The 24,562-nt window shown below is 44.3% G+C and overlaps 1 protein-coding gene across 1 annotated transcript in view; it reads left to right on the top strand.

The window, feature by feature from the left end:
* Positions 1–24,562, top strand: part of glra2 (glycine receptor, alpha 2) — a 164,068-nt gene that overhangs the window by 92,340 nt on the left and 47,166 nt on the right. The window contains exon 7 of the mRNA XM_067992687.1: positions 1,209–1,423. Within this exon, the coding sequence (XP_067848788.1) occupies positions 1,209–1,423 (215 nt within the window). The remainder of the gene's footprint in view (positions 1–1,208; positions 1,424–24,562) is intronic.

Genomic DNA, 24,562 nt, shown 5'->3' with positions numbered 1-24,562 from the left:
TTGTCGATGTTTATGTGGGTGTAGGAAATGTTAGCGAGGCAGCTTGTCAGAATAAAGTGAATATTAATGTTGGGACAATATCAACATAACTGTAAAATGACAGTGAGGCAGCAGCAGAGGATCGCTTTATATGATGCGCACCCAAATTCCTGATCCATGCTCACCACCAGGGAAGCTCCATAGTCTATAAAATATTCCAACAGTTCTGAACATAATAGAGGTTGAGAAATATTGTGATGTTCCAAAAAAACTGGTGAAACCCATAAGTGCGTTTATGAATGTTAATCTTAATTCACTGTAACTGATTTTTAAAATATCTTTTGTTGTTGAGACCCTGAAATTCCTGGATCCCGCTCTGACACCATAAGTGCGTACAGTGGAAACCATAATGCACCAGTGACCTATGCCCCTGGCCCAACTAGAGGTCATAGGGTCATGGTGGGGTCAGCGTCTTTTAATAATTCTGCCATGGTACTCAGGACATCAATATTAACACAGCAGGAAGTGGTCAGCCTGGGCCTGTGGTACTGACAGTAAATTATAGGTAACCATTGTAACTATGGTGGTCACTTTAATTAAGAGTAGGACCTAGTGAAACATATGACAGCTTCATGGTCACTTTAATGATACCAGCTTTTCAATTCCAGATTTTTTGATCTGAATTCAAATTCTCAAACTGCCATGGTGGGATTTGAACTCACACTCTCTGGATTACTAGTCCAGTAACATAACTACTATTATCACTGTATCCTATATGCTGAATGGAAAAGTGTATCTATGTAGTTATTTTGGGTTGCAACACAATGCTGCTCTCCAGTGTGTGTCAGAGATAACTAGCCAACTAATCTTGGATTTGCTCAAATATCTATTGATGATATTCAGTGATGAGTCATGAGCAATTTGTGTTGTGGATTTTTCTCAATAAAGGACTGGGTTGAGATTACAATGACTTACTTTACTTTTCATCCTCAGTTGGACTACTACTAATAAAAGAATATTTGCCATTTCCACTGTCTGCACTTGAGCTTGATATCCAAATATCCACTGAGGCAATACTAACTTACTAAATACACTTGACAATACAATTATCAATGAAACATGAATAAGCTGGGATACCAAGGACAGTATAGGATGTTGCTACAAATGTACCACAGCTTTAATGAAGTGTACCAAGTCTACCTTATTAATGCCATTTTTTCCTTTAACAGGGAAGTTTACCTGCATTGAAGTGAAGTTCCATTTGGAAAGACAGATGGGTTATTATTTAATCCAGATGTACATTCCGAGTCTGCTGATTGTCATTCTGTCCTGGGTATCGTTCTGGATTAACATGGATGCTGCTCCAGCGAGAGTAGCTCTAGGCATCACAACAGTGCTGACAATGACTACACAGAGTTCTGGCTCTCGAGCTTCACTTCCTAAGGTGAGACATTGCCAGGCAATCGTAGACTGTTGAATTCTCATTAACATGTTACTAATTTGTCAGTAAATTTTAGGTCTGGATCACGATTGTTCTTGGAAAAAGAATTCTGATGTCTGTTACTGTTAATCAATTTACAATAATCTATTAGCTCATTGTATGACTCATGCTGTACCTGAGTATAATGTAAAATAATTTATACAGAATGTAATCTTCAGAAATAGTTTTTGGTGTGTCTGTGATAATGAACATGTGCTGGGTTGTTATTAATTGGTGTGCTGTGGTCTGTACACTTGATTAACTAGCAACATTTTCTACCTAAATATTTAACTTTGATGCAGCTTCAGAATTTTTCTGTAATGGCAATGACAGGCACATGAATTGGTACATGTTACACTGTTGGATGTTGTATCATAGGTTCTTTTCCTTGCAATTTACTATTTAGATCAGATATGGTGTGAATTGAATTTTGTTGTTTGGATTAGATATTTTATTAATTGGTGTTGGTTGTTTGGATTAGATATTTTATTAATTGGTGTTGGTTGTTTGGATTAGATATTTTATTAATTGGTGTTGGTTGTTTGGATTAGATATTTTATTAATTAGTGTTGGTTGTTTGGATTAGATATTTTATTAATTGGTGTTGGTTGTTTGGATTAGATATTTTATTAATTAGTGTTGGTTGTGTGGATTAGATATTTTATTAATTGAAATTGACTGGTTGGATAAGATATTGTTAAATTATGATAACAGATTTCATTTTAGAGAGGAAGGTCATATAGGATCTTCTGCATGCTTAGTGCTTGTGAATATTTAAGAGCTTCCAGCAACAACAAACTCACCTCCATAATCAGGAATTTTATCAAGTTTTAGCAACAATAGAAAAGGAGCATTTAATCACCTTCTCTTGACTCAGTCCATTAATCCATGTTCAGCCAGTTCATACTTACCTCCCTAATAACAACTAAAGAATTACGTTTTCCATTTAAAAAAAATTGAGATACCTAAACCAAGGACCATACTGCAGGACATCATCAAGGTTGAGGAGAAGATGAGAGCTAAATCAAGAATTAGTGGCTAGGTGGCACCAAACTTGGGGTTTAAAAGTGCGCAGATTGTAGGAAGAAGGGAAGACTTAGATATATAAGTAGTTCCATTGTTTTTAAGGTCCTGACGAAGATTCAGACCTTAAAATTGTTTCTACCGAATGAGCCCAGTTTGGATTCAAACCAATTCAGCCCACACCGATATATCATTATCAATGGATTAAGCATGGACATGTAATTGTGCTTACATTGTACTCAAAGTAATTACATCCATAAAATAGGATTATTACACATGTGAGACATACATTACAGCCAACAGGAGAAATGTAATTTTAAAAATCTTTTAAAAATTGTATTCCTGCAGTTATTATTGTTCTCAGTGAAGCAATGATTCAGCTCTCCCATGGTAACAATATTCAATAAATATTAAACGCATTAATCAAACACAGCTCAGGAATCTTTTCTTAACGAAAATCAGATAAACAATCTTGAAACAGTTAACATGCTACAGAACTCATTTGCAGATCCTAGAATTATAATGAGCTGACAATGCTAATGTTGCTTTTTTCACAGTATTGAGACAGTATTGTTTTACTAATTGTAGTAAATGGAGCTACAGTAAGGTTTGAAACCTTGCTCAAGGCATATGTTTCAATTGTACAGCACTGATGAAGGTCCTGCATGTTGCGGATTACCTACTTAAAGACCCGTGTCACACTGCAGGGTACGAGGCTGAATCCTGAACAAATGGATTCCAGATGACATTATTTTTGGCTCCATTATGAAACTATTGATTTTAACATTAAGTTCACCACCAAATTTTCTATTCATGAAGAATATCTGCTCATTATTTCCTGTTTGATAGTTATAGTACTGAATGACAGATACCATTTAGTGTACCCAGAAAAAGTAAGCATTATGTAGATATATTTTTCCATCCACCCCCTCCCATCCCACAGTCATAGCATTCCACTTGCTGAGACTGTGGCAAGCAGCTTTCTCTCAGGCCTCTCATGATGCCACACTTTAGCCAACTTGATTCACTTGAATAAGAGGTGCTTGGGTGTTTCATCTGATGATTCTTCCCTCTTTTCCTATGGGGAAAAGCTTAACTTCTGTTTCCTTCATTGGCCTGACAGTGTGGCTAAATAGGTGTTCTTTTGGGCTTGGGTTGGGGCACATTTGGCCAAAATTTCCACCATGCAACAACAACTTGCATTTATATAGCATCTTTAATGTAATAAAACATGCCAAGACGCTTCACAAAAGCATAATCAGACAAAGATTTGACACCAAGCCACATAAAGAGATATTAGGACAGGTAACCAGAAGCTTGCTCAAAGATGTATTACATGGAGGAAGTTTTAGACAGTTATTGGCACATGGCTTTACTCTGCATTCTGACTGTACTATGTGAGACTTGGGTGTGCTTGATACTGGTGGCAACCTCGTGAAACTACAACACAGGACTAAACAGTGAAAGCAGTGAGAGCGAAACGATCTCACAACCAATGGATCAGGTTAAAGCTCTGCAACCCTGCCACATCGTGAATGGTGGTGGACAATTAAGCAACTAACTGGAGGAGGAGACTCCAAGAGCATCCCCATCCTCAACAATGGTGGAGCCCAGCACATGAGTGCAAAAGACAAAGCTGAAGTGTTTGTAACCATCTTCAGCCAGAAGTGCCGAGTGGATGATCCATCTCAACCTCCTCCTGAGGGCCCCACCATCACAGATGCCAGTCTTCAGCCAATTTGATTCACTCCACGTGACATCAAGAAAAGGCTGAATGCACTGGACACAACAAAGGGTACAGGTCCTGACAACATCCCGGCCATAGTGCTGAAGACCTGTGCTCTAGAACTAGCTGAACCAATAGCCAAGTTGCTACAGTACAGCTACAACACTGGCATCTACCCAACAATGTGGAAAATTGGCCAATTATATCTTATCCACAAAAAGCAGGACGGATCCAACCCGGCCAATTAGCATCCTATCAGTCTGCTCTCAATCATCAGCAAATGAAGGAAGGAGTCGTCAGCTATCAAATGGCATTTACTCACCAATAATCTACTCAATGATGCTCAGTTTTGATTCTGCCAGGACCATTTGGCTCCAGATCTCATTACAGCCTTGGTTCAAACATAGACACAAGAGCTGAATTCCTCAGGTGAAGTGAGAGTGACAGTCCTTGATATCAAGGTAGCCTTCAACCTAGAGTGGCACCAAGGAGCCCTAGTAAAACTGGAGTCAATGGGGATCAGGGAAAACTCTCCACTTACCTGGATGGGTGCAGCTGCAACAACATTCAAGAAGCTCGACACCAATCAGGAAAAAACATCTCATCCACTACCCTAAACATCCACCCTCTCCACCAACGGTGTACTGCAGCTGCAGTCTGTATTACGTATGGGATGCACTGGAGCACTCATAAAGGCTTCTTTGGCAGCACCTCCCAAACCCATGACTTCCACCCTCTAAACAGACAAGGGCACCAGGTGCATGGGAACACCATCACCTCCAGGTACCCCTCAAAATCAAACACCATCCTAACTTAGACATAGATCGCCATTCCTTCATCGTCGCTGGGTCAGACTCCTAGAATTTCCTACCCAGCAACATTGTGGGAGCACCTTCACTACAAGGACTGCAGCAGTTCAAGGAGAAGGCCCACCACCACCTTCTCAGAGCAGCTAGGGATGGGCAATAAATGCCGGACTTCCCAGTGACGCCCACACCCCAAGAATAAATTTTTTAAAAATACACACACATCTGAATGTTTGACCCAAGGTCCCAGATTTGACTGTAGGCTGGCACAACAAAAATAGTAAAATAGGTCAAAACCCACAGATGGGAATGAATTCAGTTCTGTGTTGAGCTTACAACAACTCAGCTTAATTGAATTCAACCAAAAATTCAGGTGAACTTGCATTTTGGACATGTATCCGTACTCATCCATTTTCTCCATGTAATGACTTAATCCAATCTCATTTGGTGAGTTTCCTCTCCCTAACAAAGGTGCAAACTCTTTAAGATTTGTGATAATATAGAGTGAAAATTACAAATCTGTTTACTTCTGTTTTTTCCACACATAATTGGAGCAGACTCTTTTGCCCCAAACTGAACTGTCTAATATGCTATAACCATACTAATCAGTACAGTCTGATTAACTGTATAGATCATATCAATTAATAAAAGGCTTTTAATAATTAATACTACTTACATTTGCAAAAATGAAACATGTCACAAGTTCTTGTTCATTTAAACCTTCCAGTATGATTGCAGCCATTAATCTCACATGATCTACCCAGCATTCCTGATTTGTACTCCTACCAAATGATTCATTAAAATTATCAACAGGATAAATCTGACCCCTTTGTTACTGCAGGTTGACAAACTTCCTTGTCTGTGATGCTTGTTATCAACCTGGCCCTCATTGCTGAATCTAGTTCTCTTTCAAATCCTTTTAGGAAAATGGGCTCATGTTTCTTCTACCCATTCTATATTCTCTTGACAGATGTCCTTGCTCTTACCATCCAGCTCAGTAGCAACATAATCCCTCATCTAAGGTCTTCCCTCTGTTCATAAAAAGAAATACTGGGAGTTTGATTTTATGATAATAAGAAAAGGTAGGAAATGGAAAGGTCATTTAGTTCACCATACCTGTTCTATAGTCTATATCCTGTTTGGGGACTTAATTTGACCATTTTGTACTTACTTTAAACCCCAATCCCTTATCTTTCTTAAATCAGAAATTGATCCCATTCCCCTCGAACTGCATTAAATGAATTGCTGTTTATTGCACTAGATGACATTTTATTCCACAAGTCAATAACCCTAAGCGTGAAGATGTTATTACTTGTATTAAGTTTACCTTGTAACTTCTCTAGCTTATCATAAAGTCTTTGTATCTACCTTATCAATGCCTTTCTTTCTTTAAAAAGTTTGGATCCTGTCCACCATTACTGTTCTTTTCCCGTTAAAAATATATTTAGATTCATATGCCTTCTTTTTCTAGTTCAGAGATGTAAGGCCAGGCATCATACTTGTTACATCGCTCCAAATCCTCCATCCCACCCACCACATCCCAGCAGGACCTGGTCCCCACTCTCCCCCACCACATTCAGAATTTCCCAACAGGAGTGGCATGATATGTACAATATGTCTGACCATACAAGGGTGGGCACATTCTAATGCTTGGAAATACAGAAATACAGCATCCAACCTATTTTCCATCGTTTGCATCATAGCAACACCAGACAAGAAATACCTGTTCATCTCTGGTGTTCAGTGTTGTTATGGGCGGAACAGGAACCCCCTCTAAAATTGAATTGGCCAATAAACTAAGGCAATTGATCACAAAGCTTAATCACCATTTTTCAAAATGTTGAGTTCTTTTTCCCACTTTAAAAGGCAGCACAGAGGGTGCTATGCCATGGCAGACTCTGAGGCCTATCACAGCCAATCTCCACTCCTCCCTTCCCCTGCCCCATGATGGATTCTCAAGGGGAGACGGGTTGGGAGCACATCCTTACAGTGGGGAGAAGACCCATCCTGTCAAAGATGCACTGGGATTCCACAAAAACGGAGAATCCCAGCCTACATCTTGTCCTCGATTTGGTGGCCACAAAGACAACAATGGCAGTCTCACTATTGCTTTATACATCAGTGTAACTATTGACGTTTTCCATTCTAATGATCTGATTATCCATTTCAATGTTCTATTTGCCTTTGCAACTGCTGCTGTACATCACTTTGTATTTTGTCAAATCTTACAACTGGATCTTTTTCCTGACTCAACTTATAAAAAATGAGCCCAACATTTTTTAATCACGTTTATTTCTAGTAATAATATATTTTATTTTTAATTTCTTAGCAGTAAATGCCATTTATGATCCATCTACTCATTCTTATGAACATCCTATTTTCCTAACCAACTTGGTATCATTTGCAAATGTTGACATTATACTTTCAATAGCCTTCTCAAAATGATTTGTATGTATTAGTAGATTTTATGAATTAGCACTCCTGGTGCAGAGAGGAGGTCAAAGGCCCAACTCAGTTTTCTGCCCACGAATCATGTAGATCACACTCAACAAGAACAACTTTCATTTATATAACTCCTTTAATGTACTAAAACGTCCCAAGGCGATTCACAGGAGTGTTATCAAACAAAATTTGACACCAAGCCAAGTTTTTTTTTTATTCATTCACGGGATGTGGGCATCACTGGCAAGGCCAGCATTTATTGCCCATCCCTAATTGCCCTTGAGAAGGTGGTGGTGAGCCGCCTTCTTGAACCGCTGCAGTCCGTGCGGTGAAGGTACTCCCACAGTGTTGTTAGGAAGGGAGTTCCAGGATTTTGACCCAGTGACGATGAAGGAACGACGATATATTTCCAAGTCAGGATGGTGTGTGACTTGGAGGGGAACGTGCAGGTGGTGGTGTTTCCTTGCACCTAATGCCTTTGTCCTTCTAGGTGGGAGAGGTTGCGACTTTGGGAGGTGCTGTAAAAGAAGCCTTAGCGAGTTGCTGCAGTGCATCTTGTAGATGGTACACTGTCGCCATGGTGTGCTGGTGGTGGAGGGAGTGAATTTTTAAGGTGGTGGATGGGATGCCAATCAAGCGGGCTGCTTTGTCCTGGATGGTGTCGAGTTTCTTGAGTGTTGTTGGAGCTGCACTCATCCAGGCAAGTGGAGAGTATTCCATCACACTCCTGACTTGTGCCTTGTAGATGTTGGAAAGGCTTTGGGGAGTCAGGAGATGAGTCACTCGCTGCAGAATACCCAGCCTCTGACCTGCTCTTGTAGCCACAGTATTTATATGGCTGGTCTAGTTAAGTTTCTGGTCAATGGTGACCCCCAGGATGTTGGTAGTGGGGGATTCAGCAATGGTAATGCTGTTAAATGTCAAGGTGAGATGTTTAGACTGTCTCTTGTTGGAGATGGTCATTGCCTGGCACTTGTTTGGTGTGAATGTTACTTGCCACTTATCAGCCCAAGCCTGGATGTTGTCCAGGTCTTGCTGCATGCGGGCACGGACTGCTTCATTATCTGAGGGTTTGCGAATGGAACTGAACACTGTGCAATCATCAGCGAACATCCCCATTTCTGTCCTTATGGTGGAGGGAAGGTCATTGATGAAAGAGCTGAAGATGGTTGGGCCTAGGACACTGCCCTGAGGAACTCCTGCAGCAATGCCCTGGGGCTGAGATGATTGGCCTCCAACAACCACTACCATCTTCCTTTGTGCTAGGTATGATTCCAGCCACTGGAGAGTTTTCCCCCTGATTCCCATTGACTTCAATTTTACTAGGACTCCTTGATTTTACATTCAGTCAAATGCTGCCTTGATGTCAAGGGCAGTCACTCTCACCTCACCTCTGGAATTCAGCTCTTTTGTCCATGTTTGGACCAAGGCTGTAATGAGGTCTGGAGCCGAGTGGTCTTGGCAGAACCCAAACTGAGCATCGGTGAGCAGGTTATTGGTGAGTAAGTATCGCTTGATAGCACTGTCGACAACACCTTCCATCACTTTGCTGATGATTGAGAGTAGACTGATGGGGTGGTAATTGGCCGGATTGGATTTGTCCTGCTTTTTGTGGACAGGACATACCTGGGCAATTTTCCACATTGTCGGGTAGATGCCAGTGCTGTTTGTAACTGTACTGAAACAGCTTGGCTACAGGTGCGGCTAGTCCTAGATCACAAGTCTTCAGCACTAAAGCCGGGATGTTGTCGGGGCCCATATCCTTTGCTGTGTCCAGTGCACTCAGCTGTTTCTTGAAATCACATGGAGTAAATCGAATTGGCTGAAGACTAGCTTCTGTGATGGTGAGGATATTGGGAGGAGGCCGAGATGGATCATCCACTCGGCACTTCTGGCTGAAGATGGTTGCAAACGCTTCAGCCTCGTCTTTTGCACTCACGTGTTGGGCTCTGCTATCATTGAGGATGGGGATGTTCATGGAGCCCCCTCCTCCCATTAGTTGTTTAATTGTCCACCACCATTTATGACTGGATGTGGCAGGACTGCAGAGCTTTGATCTGATCCGTTGGTTGTGGGATTGCTTTCTTCTGTCTATAGCATGCTGTTTCCACCATTTAACTTGCATGTAGTCCTGAGTTGTAGCTTCACCAGGTTGGGACTTCATTTTTAGTTACGCCTGGTGCTGCTCCTGGCATGCTCTTCTACACTCCCCATTGAACCAGGGTTGATCCCCTGGCTTGATGGTAATGGTAGAGTGAGGGATATGCCGGACCATGAGGTTACAGATTGTGGTGGAATACAGTTATGCTGCCTCTGATGGCCCACAGCACCTCATGGATGCCCAGTTTTGAGCTGCTAGATCTGTTCTGAATCTATCCCATTTAGTACGGTGAAAGTGCCACACAACACAATGGATGGTGTTCTCAGTGTGACGATGGGACTTCATCTCCACAAGGCCTGTGCAGTGGTCACTCCTACCAATACTGTCATGGATAGATGCATCTGCGACAAGTAGATTGATGAGGACGAGGTTAAGTAAGTTTTTCTCTCATGTTAGTTCGCTCACCACCTGCCGCAGGCCCAATCTGGCAGCTATGTCCTTCAGGACTCGGCCAGCTCTGTCAATAGTGGTGCAATCGAGCCACTCTTGGTGATGGACATTGAAGTCCCCCAAGCCAGAGTTTGACCACATTCTGTGCCCTTGCTACCCTCAGTGCTTCCTCCAATTGGTGCTCAACGTGGAGGAGTACTGATTCATCAGCTGAGGGAGGGCGGTAGGTGGTAAACAGCAGGAGGTTTCCTTGCCCATGTTTGAGCTGATGCCATAAGACTTCATGGGGTCTGGAGTCAATGTTGAGGACTCTCAGGGCCTCTCCCTTCTGACTGTATATCACTGTACCGCCACCTCTGGTGGGTCTGTCCTGCCTGTGGGACAGGGCTATACCCAGGGATGGTGATGGAAGAGTCTGGGACTTTGGCTGAAAGGTATGATTCTGTGAGTATGGCTATGTCAGGCTGTTGCTTGACTAGTCTGTGGTACAGCTCTCCTAATTTTGGTACTCAGTCCCCAGATGTTAGTGAGATGGTCTTTGCAGGGTCGACTGGGCTTGGTTGCCTTTTGTCGTGTCCAGTGCCTAGTGGTCCATCCAGTTTTATTCTTATTATGTCTTTTTGTAGCAGGACTGTACAGCTGAGTGGCTTACAAGGCAATTTCAGAGGGCAGTTAAGAATCAATCACATTGCTGTGTGTTTGCAGTCAAATATAGGCCAGACCGGGTAAAGATGGCAGGTTGCCTTCCCTAAAGGACAGGGTCACCATTATTGGTACTAGCTTTTTATTCCAGATTTTATTTAATTAACTAAATTTGAATTCCCCAGCTGCTATGGCAGTGATTTGAACTCATGTCTCTGGATTACTAGCCCAGTAACATAAACACTATGCTACCGTACATTTAGGTTTTTTTTTATTATTTGTTCATGGGATGTAGGCATCACTGGCAAGGCCAGCATTTATTGCCCATCCATAATTGCCCTTGAGAAGGTGGTGGTGAGCCGCCTTCTTGAACTGCTGCAGTCCGTGAGGTACGGAGGTACAGAGGTATTAGGACAGGTGACCAAAAGCTTGGTCAAAGAGGTAGGTTTTAAGGAGTGTCTTAAAGGAGGAGAGGTAGAGAGGCAGAGAGGTTTAGGGGGGGAATTCCAGAGCTTAGGAGGGCCTAGGCAGCTGAAGTCACAGCCGCCAATGGTGGAGTGATTAAAATCGGAGATACGCAAGAGGCAAGAATTGGAGAAGTGCAGAGATCTCGGATGGTTGTAGGGCTAGAGGAGGTTACAGAGATAGGAAGGGGAGAGGCCATGAAGGGATTTGAAAACAAGGATGAGAATTTTAAAATCGAGGTGTTCCCGGACCGCGAGATAATGGAAGGTCAGCGAGCACAGGAGTGATGGGTGAACGGGACTTGGTGCGGGTTAGGATACGGACAGCAGAGTTTTGGATGAGCTCAAGTTCATGGAGGGTGGAAAAGGGAGGCCGGCCAGGAGAGTATTTAGGCAAGTCTAAAGGTAACAAAGGCATGGATGTGGGGTTTCAGGAGCAGATGAGCTGAGGCAGGATGGAGATGTGCGATTTAACGGAGGTGGGAGTATGTGAACTTGGTGATGGAGCGGATATAAGCTCATCTCAGGGTCAAATAGGATGCCAAGATTGTGACAGTTAAAGCAACCATACTGTGAATGAACAGCTGAATCCCAGGACTATTTTGTGGGTTTTCTGCTGATCACAGTTTTCCCATTAGAATGACTGTCATTGCACACTGTCCCTCGGGGTTGGATTCCGTTTGGGCCTGAGACTCGGCGCTGTGGAGGCAGCTTGCGCCTGAATCAAGAGGGCCTGAAGCCAGCCTGAAATTGGGCCTCAGGCCTCAATAGCAATTGATGCACAAGCTGTTAGCGCCTGTTGCACCCCCACAGGCAGCTCGCTCATTGCTGGTCACAAATGTCAAGCTGTTTGCCTCGCCAGCAGCTGTTCAATGGTAAGTCCCGGGAGGAGCGGGCTATGGTAGGAGCGATTGCAATGAACGTCAAGTCAGGGGAGAACTCCTGCTCTTCCTGGCTCCACAGGAAAGTTGTTTTTAATAAAAATTGTTAAAAAGAACTTCCCTTTAGTTAGTTACCGGGGTGCTGAAAAATCCTGAGCGGGAATCAAATTTCGCAACAGGCATTAGGCCCCCAATTAACACACGCAAGTGGCCTATCGCTTGTTTTAGGTGGCTGCCCTGGATTCCTAAAAATTGGGCCTGACGATTTCAGCAGTAGGCCGCGCCTGGTATACACATGAAAAACGGGCGCAGCACACACCAATTTCTACCCCCTTGTTTCCTGCGGTGTGCTCATTTTTACACTTTATCCCAGGGCCTTTCACTTGCCAGGAATTCCTTAGATAACCATGGAACCATAGACATTTACAGCACAGAAGTCCATTAGCACATTATGTCTGTGCCAGCTTTTAGCTTGAGCAATTCAAAATTGATGCCACTATCCTGCTGACTCCCCTTAGCCTTAGCTTCATGCTCTGCTTCAAATATTCATTTAATTTTCCCTTAAAAGATTCAATGTTCTCTGCCTTCAACTATTCCCTGTGAAAAAGCATTCCGTGCTTTACCAACCCGCTACATAAAGAAAGTTGGCCCACCCACTCTCCTCATTTTCTTGTTGACAATTTTAAATTGATGGCCCCTGGTCACTGATTCCCCTGAGAAAATAATCTTGTTCTTATCCACTCTATCAAAACCCTTTATAAGTGTAAACCTCCATTAAAGCACCCATTTTATGATCGTTAACCGGCCTACTAATCCCCCAGTATGGCGGGCAGAAAACACGTGCACATTTCTGGCTGCAAGTGCGCTGCCCGCCATATTGGGAAAGGAAAAAATTGTCGTGCATCATCAGCGCCTAAAGCAGGCAAATGCAAATAAGGGACCTAACGCCTGTTTGAGACCCCACTGCAAGATTGGTTCGCTCTGAGGTAGTCGGCACTCAGTAAAACCAGACCGTGGGACTGCCTGCTACCAAAAAGGTAAGTTTTTGAAATTTACTTACCTGAATGTGGAACCGGGAGGAGCAGGAGTACACCTCCCGATCCCACATTTAGAGAATGTGGGCCGCTGCTCCCCCTGATCCCCGGCCTCCGATCCTCCCCCTACCCCCTGGCCTCCTATCACTCGACCCCCTGGCCTCCGATCCCCCTCACCGGCCTCTAATCTCCCGACCCCTGGTCCTCACTTATTTGAGGGCCGTTGCGACGCTAGAAGTGGCCCGATCTTCATTGACTCTTTGCCGGCTGGCTGTTCACGTCACACCGGCTTGGTGTTAATGAGGCTCGAGGCCCATTATCAGTGGTGCCTCAGCCCTCACCATTCAGTCACAGGCATGGCACCCTGCGTCCCCTCTGCGCGCCCAAAAATTGGCACCCCGGAATATCTACTCCGTTAAATACTGCTTTTGAAAGGGGCTGTTGCAAACTATTAAAAGGTAAGAATGTGAAAATAATCTTTAAATTCAGCAAAAAAAAATGGAAAGCACATGCAATCTTATTTTTGAAAGCGTGCATTTTGTCTTACTCTATTGAATTTTGTGTACAAAGTCAAATTCTCAGCAATGACACTGACAGATGATTTTATAAAGAGAAATGTGCTTTAAGTTTACACTTACTGTACTGTATTGGTTTGATCTGAAACTTAGCTGATTTTAGGGGGGATTTTAACTCTGTACGGCAGTCCACTTACTGCTCTTTTTCCATCCCACGACTATCCCTAAGCCAGGTGGCTGAGGCACCTGCCCAACTCAGGTTGGAGCCTCGTGAATTTATGCTAATCGAGGTCCGATTACGTGGATAGGATCCCAAAGCTATTTTTGCGGCCTACTGGGCGAAGCGCCCACACTGGATGCTCTGCTGAGCAGAAGCTGTCGGGCGAGAAGTGGAGACCCTCCAAGGTAAGTAAGGGCCGGGAGGAGCAGGAGAATCCCCTTCCTGACAAAACTAACAACTGTGCTTAGAAACTCCATTAAGGGAAGCTCAGCTGTAGTTGCCCCTCGAGGTGTTGTGCACTCTAGGGTGGACTACAGTTAGTTCCATGAAGCAGATAAAGAATATTGTACAAATATGGGCAGTGGACATATTAGCCATCACACTTTGCAGTGTGCTTTACACAGTATCAAATGACGCACAAATTGACGGTGCTCAGAAAACAACATTCTTTAGTTTGCACCAGCCCAGGACCTCAGCATCTGAGGGTGGTTTGGAGCTGCCCCTTCATCCAACTGCTCCTGCTCCCCTGCTTTTGTTCTTCCTTATTCGTACTTTGAGTTTCCCTTAGAGCTGCCTGCTCTAATTCTACCTCTACACCAGAGTGGATAACTCCTGGGCTGATGCTCGCTGCAGATGATGTGAGTGACAGGCTGCGAGGTGGATAGCCCTATAGCCTCAAGCTCTGTGAGCTGCTGCTCCTCAGCTGTGCCTATGGAAGCTCAATGGGAAGAAGCAATCTGCAAGATAAGCCCCCTGCCTTGATGTTGTGGGGCCTGGTAAGCTTCCTGTTGATAGAATGCCTGAGTGTGTAACAAATTCATCGAAGGAAGAATGTGTATTAGCCTGCAGTTGTAGGTTTGCTACCTGAGAAGACTGAGGGGTGACCTGATGGAGGTCTTTAAGATTATAAGAGGGTTTGACAGGGTAGACATAGAGGAAATGTTTCCACTTGTGGGGGAGACCAATACTAGGGGCCATAAATATAATAAATCCAACAGGGAATTCAGGAGAAACTTCTTTACCCGGAGAGTGGTTAGAATGTGGAACTCGCTGCCACATGGAGTAGTTGAAGCAAATAGCATAGATGCATTTAAGGGAATGCTAGATAAACACATGAGGGAGAAAGGAATAGAAGGTTATGGTGATAGGGTAAAAGATGAAGAGGGGTGGGAGGGGGCTCATGTGGAGACTAAACACCGTCATAGATCAGTTCGACAGCATAACAAGAGGATAGTACTGGTCCTTAAACTGGGGCAAGCCTATGGTTTTGCCCTCTCCCACCCTCTGTGGAAGATTATAGAAATTAAATTAATTGAAATTGGTTGTCAAAATGGAAGGTTTGTTTTTCCTTTGATCAGATTTTGCTTTCAGTTTTAGCTTCATTAATAGTCAGTCCTACTATTTATATGGATAGGTGATTGACGAGATGATTCTGGCCATTGTGCATGAATTGGCTGAAGCACCAAGTATTTCTTGATATGTGGTAAAATATTTTCCCTTATTGATTCGCCTCACTGGATGCCAGACGTCTGGAAGGAGATTTTCAATTGGAGCTTCAATTAGCATCTTGATAGATCTAGGCTCTCCAGGAAGCAAACTATAGCAAAGATTGCTGGGATTGTACAGTAAAAAGGGCCTGTCTCATACTGGAGAATTCTACAGCCTTGGGACAAGGGACTGCTTTTGTGACGCAGCAATTTCATTCATCGTATTCTCATTATTGACTGGTTTCATGTTTCCCCAGATGCTGTCAGTTGAATATCATATGACTCTATCGAGCGGGTTATTACATCTTATCATGCTTCACTAACACTTTCCTACCCTGACAAGTTTTACAATGATTGATCGGAATTCAAAAATTCACTATTGAATGACCCTGAACGTTTTCTGCTTATCTAGTAAAAGACACCAGAGTAGAAATTCGCCTTGGGCAATAGCACAAACCTGGTGGTGGGGCATGAGCTGGTCCATTGAGTCAGTGGATCTGAATATGAGGGGGAGCATATACCAGGTGGCCCCTGAGACACCATCTGGGGTCCATTGACTTCAGTGGATCTGAATATGAGGTGGGACGTATACCCGGCGGCCCATGGGACGCTGCCCGCTTTGCGCTACCACTGAAGACGGATTTCTACCCCTGGATTTTCAGCCAGCGATAAAATACTCTTTCCAACTGTGATTATACAAAAAAAAACATTCTCTCATCCTTCCTCATGTCCCCTTCACACTTGTGATCACTTGTGTTCCTTTTCCAGAACTTGTAGTTCTGAGATCCTGTGCTCCCAGTGCAGGGCATGCTCACAGGGAGTAGAGTGTGATAGCCTGATCTCTGACTTATCCTCCCTGTGAACATGGGTCCCCATCAAAAGTGAGGGATAATGGAATTACCCAGTCTATGTCCTTTTTTAGCATGGTAACTAGTATTAAACACAGCACTCTGAATATGCTCCTGTGAAGCACCTTGGGACAGTTTACTATGTTAAAGGCACTATTTAAATGTGAATTGTTGCTGTTATGGACAAGTGCATTGTAAAGGCTTAGCATAATTCTGTATGCTTATACTGTACTGTTCTGACTACATATTCCAACATTCGATTTGCATTTTTAATTGTTTCACCACACTGTCTAGACATTGAAAGTGACAAGACTGCTATTAGTTCAGGGCCCTTTCTAAGTCCCACAGTGCTGATTCTATTCCATTCACTGTATAGGACACTAGTGGACCTCCCGTGATGTTGCTCATCATGAGTCAGAGGATGTACTGTTTTAGAACAGTAGGGTTATTGTGCCAATTTTCTTCTGGCAGGAAAAGCAGCTGGGAAGAGGGCCACAGATTTATTTTTAAACAACTTGGAGCCGGATAATAGTGTTTCTTTATATAATTAATGAGGCTGTATTGCAGAGCCAGCAAGAGTGGGGAGCAAGGCCAGAATTTTATTTTTAAACAGTTTGGAACAGTTTTTACAATTAAGGGAGCCACATTACTGAGGTGCGAGGAGCAGGGAATGGGAACAAAGTTTTAAAATTGTGGGGCTTTTTTTACTGTTGGCAGCACATCTGAGAGTGGAACCATAGTTTTATCTTTAAGGGTTATACTGCAGAGCTGTATGAGGTGTGCAAGCCAAGGCAAGCTCCAATAGAGCTGGGACAGCTGGTACCAGGGCATCAGGCCAAATGGTGGGGACCAGGGCTGAATATTAAATCAAAATTCAGAGGGAACAGGGAACGAGTGCCAGGCAGTGGGCTTAGTTGGGTCCAAAGACAATGGGGTAAATTTTAACCCCCAAGAACGGGTGGGTTGGGGGCAGGTGGGGAGTAAAAGTCCTCCGTTTTCAGAGCGTCCCGGCTCCAACATGCCTACTTCTGGGTTTAACCCAGGCAGATTTGTCTGCGTGTGGACAGCAGACTCCAAGAAGTCCCGCCCCCACTTAAATCCGGTGGGCTGATACTTAAAAGGGCAACATACCTCATTGAGATACTTGAGGTACTTAATATTTAGTGTATTGTAACAATAAAACAACTTTAATCTTACCTGTTCGGGTTTCCCATCGCTTCCTATTCATGTCAGGTGAAAGCAGGCAGGACGGTCCAGATCCAGGAGGTGAGAGCCGTTATTGCACTGCTGGTGGGCCCGGAGGAGCAGGAATGCTTCATCCAGGCCCAACTCCAGGCTCACTTGGCCGACACGACCACCACGATCGGCTGACTACCCACCACCACCCCCCGATGGTGGAATCGTCCCCCCCATGGTGGACCCCCACTTACCTCCAACTCTTCAGCCCACCTCCAGCGACCTCCGATCTATTCCTCTGCCCCCCCCCGATCTGTTCCTCTGCCCCCCCCCGATCTATTCCTCTGCCCCCCCTGATCTATTCCTCTGCCCCCCCCCGATCTGTTCCTCTGCCCCCCCCCGATCTATTCCTCTGCCCCCCCCCGATCTATTCCTCTGCCCCCCCCCCGATCTGTTCCTCTGCCCCCCCGATCTATTCCTCTGCCCCCCCCCGATCTATTCCTCTGCCCCCCCGATCTGTTCCTCTGCCCCCCCGATCTGTTCCTCTGCCCCCCCGATCTGTTCCTCTGCCCCCCCGATCTGTTCCTCTGCCCCCCCCCGATCTGTTCCTCTGCCCCCCCGATCTGTTCCTCTGCCCCCCCCCGATCTGTTCCTCTGCCCCCCCGATCTGTTCCTCTGCCCCCCCCCGATCTATTCCTCTGCCCCCCCCGATCTATTCCTCTGCCCCCCCCGATCTATTCCTCTGCCCCCCCGATCTATTCCTCTGCTCCCCCCGATCTGTTCCTCTGCCCCCCCCGATCTGTTCCTCTGCCCCCCCGATCTGTTCCTCTGCCACCCCGATCTGTTCCTCTGCCCCCCCCGATCTGTTCCTCTGCCCCCCCCGATCTGTTCCTCTGCCCCCCCTGATCTATTCCTCTGCCCCCCCCCGATCTGTTCCTCTGCCCCCCCCCGATCTGTTCCTCTGCCCCCCCCCGATCTGTTCCTCTGCCCCCCCCGATCTGTTCCTCTGCCCCCCCCCGATCTGTTCCTCTGCCCCCCCGATCTGTTCCTCTGCCTCCCCCGATCTGTTCCTCTGCCCCCCCCCGATCTGTTCCTCTGCCCCCCCGATCTGTTCCTCTGCCTCCCCCGATCTGTTCCTCTGCCCCCCCCCGATCTGTTCCTCTGCCCCCCCGATCTGTTCCTCTGCCCCCCCCCGATATATTCCTCCGCCCCCCCCACCATTTCTTCCTTGACCCCCCCCGATCTGTTCCTCTGCCCCCCAATTTCTTCCTTGACCCCCGATCTTCTCCCCAGCCCATGATCCCTCCCACCCTCCTTCTGATTCCCGGCTGCAGCGTGCTGCAGCAACCCTTCCTGCCTCACAGCCAGCCAGCTTGTCAATCAGGCTGGCTGCCGGGCGCGAAGGCTGGAAATCTTCCCCCCCTCTCCCTTCCCGGCTCGCTGTTAAAATTTACCCTATGATTTTTTCTTTTAAATTCTGAGAATCAGCAGTGAGAGGCAATTGTGGCCACAGGCCTTAAGTTTTACATTTTTGAGGCAATACAGAGTGGAGATTGGGGATGTAGGCCCCAAATTTAATTTTCTTCCCCCAGGCATTGCGCAGCCAGCAGGGATCTGGACTGAAGACCCAAAGACATTATTATTTTACCTTAGCCAGCAGGGAGTGGGAACAGGGTCACTGGCCTGAAATTTTATCTTATTTAGGGGCCAGTTAGCCAGTGGGGAGCAGGGCTGCAGGCCAAAGGTTTCTTTTATTTTCAGCCAGCCATCAGGACAGAGCCACAGGCCTGATGTCCAAATATTTTTAGGGGGATCCAACCAGCAGAGATCGGCCGCAGGCCTGAAGTGTTACTATTTTTTTTCAGCCAGCCACTGAGGAGTGGGGTCAGGGCCATAGGCTGAAGTTGACATGCAGCCACCCAACAGGGAATAAATAACACGAGAGGCCTGGGATGTAAGCAGGTTGGAATGGGAAGCAGAGGTTTTGGAGATGGTGGGGCAGCGATGGTCGTAGAAAGATGGGGGAGAAGAGGTTTAAAAAGATTAAAATTAGTACATCAGTTTTTAAAACTTAAAAGAAATAGGTAATAAGATAAAAATAAAGCTCGACCTGAAGAGAAGGCAAAATGGGATGAAAACAAAATGGCGGTCAGAATTAGGAGGCACAGTTGAGAGACTTGGAGAGACTCGTACCACAATGTCACCTAGTAGCTGGAGCCAGCAACTACTTTGTGACAGGCAACAGTTTATATACAAATTGTCATTATAAATGTTACTCATGAAATTCCATTATAAATATTTATAGGTAGTTTCAATATAAAATGTTGACATAAAAAGCGTGACTCAAAACTCACACACAGGAAGTATGCACTAGATGCAAGACTTCTAATATTACATATAGAGCAGTATTATATTGGCAATAAAACTTTCATCCCCATTAAAAGTCAATGCTGCAAAGTGGAAAAGGTAAGAAAATAAAGAAAGACTTGCATTTATACTAGTGCCTTATCACATCTGTCAGAAACATGCCAAAGCACTTCACGTACAATAAATTATGTTCTTGTTATGCAGGAACATGAAGCAGCCAATTTATGAGGGCCAAGTTCACACAAATAGCAATTGGATGAATGGTCAGCAAATCCATTCTTGGTGGTATTAGTTAAGGGAAGAATGTTGGCCAGGATACTGGGAGAATTCTCTGCTGTTCTTCCAATTCTGCAATGGGATGTTACCAAAGTGAATCACAGGAACAGGCAGATGGAGCCTCAATTTAATGTCTTATCTGAAGGATAGTATCTCTGAAAATTATCCCCATACAGTACAGAAAGGTCCTAGATTTGATTTCTAATCTACGCTAAGTTGGCCAATGTCAGTCAGGAGGCGGTGGGAGCACTGTAGTAAACGTCAGAGGCTCTGGGAAAGGGAGGAGGAAAATTAGGGAAAGGTTCCCACTCCTGATTTCCATTTAATTACCCTGATGGAAAGTGAAAATGTGTGGCCATTAGTTGAGGAAAGGATTGAATTGGGCCATAACATCACCTGACTCTGCCTCAGCCTCAGCTCATCTGCTGCTGATTCCCTCATCCATGCCTCTAGACTCTCCTGGCCAGCCTCCCACCTTGCACCTGTAAACTTGAGCTCATCTAAAACTCTGCTACCCATATGCTAACTCGTACCAAGTCCCGTTCACCCATCACCCCTGTGCTCCCTGTCCTACATTGGCTCCTGGTCCATCAATGCCTCAATTTTAAAATTGTCAGCTTTGTTTTCAAATCCCTCCATGGTCTCGTCCCTCCCTATCTCTGTAACCTCCTCCAGCCCTACAACCCTCCAAGATCTTTACGCTTCTTCAATTCTGGCCTCTTGTGCATCCCCAATTTTCATCGCACCACCATTGGTGACCGTGCCTTCAGTTGCCTAGGCCCTGAGTTCAGGAATTCCCTCCATTGTTGCTCTTTCGAATGCTCTGTGTACAACAGGGCATTAGGGAGAGGAAGCAGGAGTGAAGACCCATTACACTGGCTCTCCATACCAGTTTGCACTTGACAGGCATTTCCTGGGACATATATGGAATGGATGGAAAGCTCCAGCTTGAACCAATTGTGGGGCTGCCCCTTCAGACTGGAGGATCTGTAAAGGGGCAGTCGATAACTTCCACGTATATCTGGTAAGTATTTTGCTTTTATTGTTTGGTGCAGTGAGCCTACACTGCTGGGTTAGAGGCCGTTTAGTTATTGTTTGAAGCAGCAGCCAGTAAGACAAAAAAGAAATGCCTGAAATTTGCACTAAAGAAAGAAAGACTCGCATTTATAATAGCACCTTTCACGACCTCAGGACATCCCAAAGCGCTTTGCAATCAATGAATTTTTTTTTGAAGTGTGGTCACTGTTGTAATGTAGGAAACATAGCAGCCAATGTGCACACAGCAAGCTCTCACAAACAGCAATGTGATAATGACCAGATAATCTGTTTTTGTGGTGTTGGTTGAGGGGTAAATATGGCCAGGACATCAGGGAGAACTCCCCTGCTCTTCTTCGAAATAATGTCATGGGATCTTTTACGCCCACCTGAGAGGGCAGACAGGGTCTCGGTTTAATGTCTCATCCGAAAGAAGTGCATGTTTCACTCTTAAAGAAGTGCACATCTTCCCTCACTCTAATATGGAGCGAGTACTGATTCCCAGATGGTACTTCTTCCTGTTGCTCATCCAATATACTGAATATAGCTGAACCCATAAATCCGGCTGGGTTCAGCCAAGGTGAAATCAGGTGCTTGTGGGAAGCCCGATTTACCATGGAGTGGGGAGGGGGAAGAATCAGCCAGCATCTTCAGGAGACGAGGGGAGAAAAGTTGGGAAAAGTAAAGAAAAGGTCAGTGAGACAAATGAAGGTTGTACAAGCATTTCCTGGGATCACTCGCAATAAAGCACTTGACTCAAACGGTTTTACAATTGAACATTACACATTTAGAATAAACTGCTACATCTGTTCTTTCTTGTGATGTGGAGTGAAGCTGTGGATAAATGGCATTTAACTACCTGGAGCTTCATTACAAGCAAGCAACAGGAGACAGTCCCATCCCACTCTCACAATGGTTGGTTTTCCTGTCACGAATTTGAAAAAAAAAGCCATTCACACTCCCACTACTGCTTGCTGCTTTCTTTCTTTTTCTTTTTCTCAAATAACAAGAATCCTGATGAGTATGAAAGTTATCAGCCCATACATACCCTTAGCTGTAAACATTGGGGTAAAGTATTATCTTGCTGGCATTCCTCACAAATAAGAGTTTCTGGTTAAACTCAGCTCAACATGGGTAGGTGAGAGAGGTTGTCACTGTTTATACAGAATCCACTGTTCTGCTCTTCTAAAGATGCTCAGCACAGAATGCAATGTTTTTTTTTAACCTGTCATAAACAGTGATAATTCTATCGTCTTTATTTTCAAGAGCAATTCTGAAATATTCAACAAATGGCAGCAGTTCAGTGTAAACTGGAGACTAACTGGGGCAGAAGAGATTTCAGAGTGGTTGCAAATTAGGTGATCAATAAGCTTATCACTTAGCTTTCAAGATGTCTCCAGTTACGAGGATATCAGTGGGAGAACTTAAACCCATTTCTAGTAACTGAGTAAAACGCTACTGTCTCGATCACCTCCTCCCATTCTTCTGTGGCTAGCCTTACCAGATTATCTAAAAAAAACTTTATGAGGCATTCTGACGCATATTTCCATGGGCTGTTCAGGTCTGTAGCAGGTTACTAGGCAACAGATTCTGATCTCTCCAAACACTTCACTTTTGTCTCTCTTATCAATAATATAGCAGTCTTGTGGAAAACTTGGCTCCTGATAGCAACCCTTTTGCTATTTGAACTTTAAATAGAATGGGGCCAAACCATAAAATCTCCACAATCACCTTCTGTACACTTCGGAAACATACGAATGTCTATTCTGTTGATATGATCGCATTAAGTCCATTCGTCCTCCTCTTCACAGGGCTGTTTTTGCTGTAAGATAAAAACTGAGCAGCTTCAAACAGTCAAATGCAAAGCAATTTTTAATAATTCATAGAGATCATGTCATATTCCTGGGAAGGATAAGTAGCTGAGCAATTGCTGTAACAGCTTCAATCAGTCTATATTGTTACCAGTAGCAACACATTTCAATTGTAGGCGTACAGAATTATTTGGTGTTTTCAAGAGTTTGGACAATATAATTTTCATGCAGATATCTACAGATAAAGATCGGACTGTTAATGAATACTCCAGGGAAGACTCAACAAAATCCATTTTTATGAACACTGCCTTAATTTCTGGTGGTACCCAAGATCAAAAATGTAATTGAAACCAATCTACATTAAGTGATTTCTTTTTCATTTTCCAGCAACTGTTCCATCATATCACCAAATGCTGCTCATATTCATTTCAAAGCACCCAAAAGTGATGTGAGATGATATGGAAGTGTTCAGAGGTGCTTTCATGAAGAGTGTAGAAGATTGCTGTTGTGAGGACTATATACCCTCATAATAAATTGTATTTGCAGTCAGTACATAGTTTAGAAGCTGGAGAATCACTGGATATAGGTTGTTGATGGCCACAAATACGCAGATGCATGGGTCAACTGGAGTTAGATTAAATAACTGAATAAACGTATGGAGCTAACTTTTTTGAGATTTTTCTCATATTCATCAAGATGAAGGATGTCATAGAAACCAGAGGAACAGGAGTAGGCCATTTAGCCCCTCGAGCCTGTTCCGCCATTCAAGGAGATCATGGCTGTTTGGGATCTAAATCCATTTACCCGCTTTAGCCCCATATCCCTTAATATCTTTGGTTAACAAAAATCTACCAATCTCAGATTTAAAATTAACAATTGAGCTAGCATTAACTGCCGTTTGGGATCGAGAGTTCCAAACCTCTACCACCCTTTGTGTGTAGAAGTGTTTCCTAACTTCACTCCTGAAAGTCCTGGCTCTAATTTTTAGACTGTGTCCCCTAGTCCTAGACTCCCCAGCCAGCGGAAATGGTTTCTCTATATCTACCCTATCAGTTCTCCTTAATATCTTGAAAACTTCAATCAAAGCGCCCCTTAATCTTCTAAATTCCTTAGTTTGTGTAATCTCTCCTCGTAATTTAACCCTTGGAGTCCAGGTATCATTCTAGTAAATCTAAGCTGCACTCTCTCCAAGGAAAATATATCCTTCCTAAGTTGCAGTGCCCAGAACTGAACACAGTACTCCAGGTGTGGTCTAACCAGGGCTTTGTGTAGCTGTAGCATAACTTCTACCCCATTGTATTCTAGTTCTCTAGATATAAAGGTCAGCATTCCATTAGGCTTTTTGATTATTTTTTGTACCTGTCCATGACATTTTAATGATCTACGTACATAGACCCATTAGTCTCTTTGGACCTCCACTGTTTTGAGCTTTTCACCATTCAGAAAGTACTCAGATCTATCCTTTTTAGGTCCAAAGGAGGTGACCTCACTTGCCTACATTGAAATCCATTTGCCACAGTTTTGCCCATTCACTTAATCTATTAATATCTCGCTGTAATTTTTTGCTTCCATCTACACTGCTTACAATGCTACCTATCTTTGTGTCATCGGCCAACTTAGATATGTGACTCTCTATCCCATCATCTAAGTCGTTAATAAATACAGTGAATAGTTGAGGCCCCAACACAGATCCCTGTGGGACGCCACTAGTCACATCCTGCCAGTTTGAGTACCTGCCTATTATCCCTACTCTCCATCTCCTGCTGCTCAGCCAATTTCCTAACCAGGTCAATAATTTG

The sequence above is a fragment of the Heptranchias perlo genome, chromosome 11 (assembly GCF_035084215.1).
Source record: "Heptranchias perlo isolate sHepPer1 chromosome 11, sHepPer1.hap1, whole genome shotgun sequence".
Taxonomy (NCBI): domain Eukaryota; kingdom Metazoa; phylum Chordata; class Chondrichthyes; order Hexanchiformes; family Hexanchidae; genus Heptranchias; species Heptranchias perlo.
This window is presented reverse-complemented; position numbering and strand designations above follow the sequence as displayed.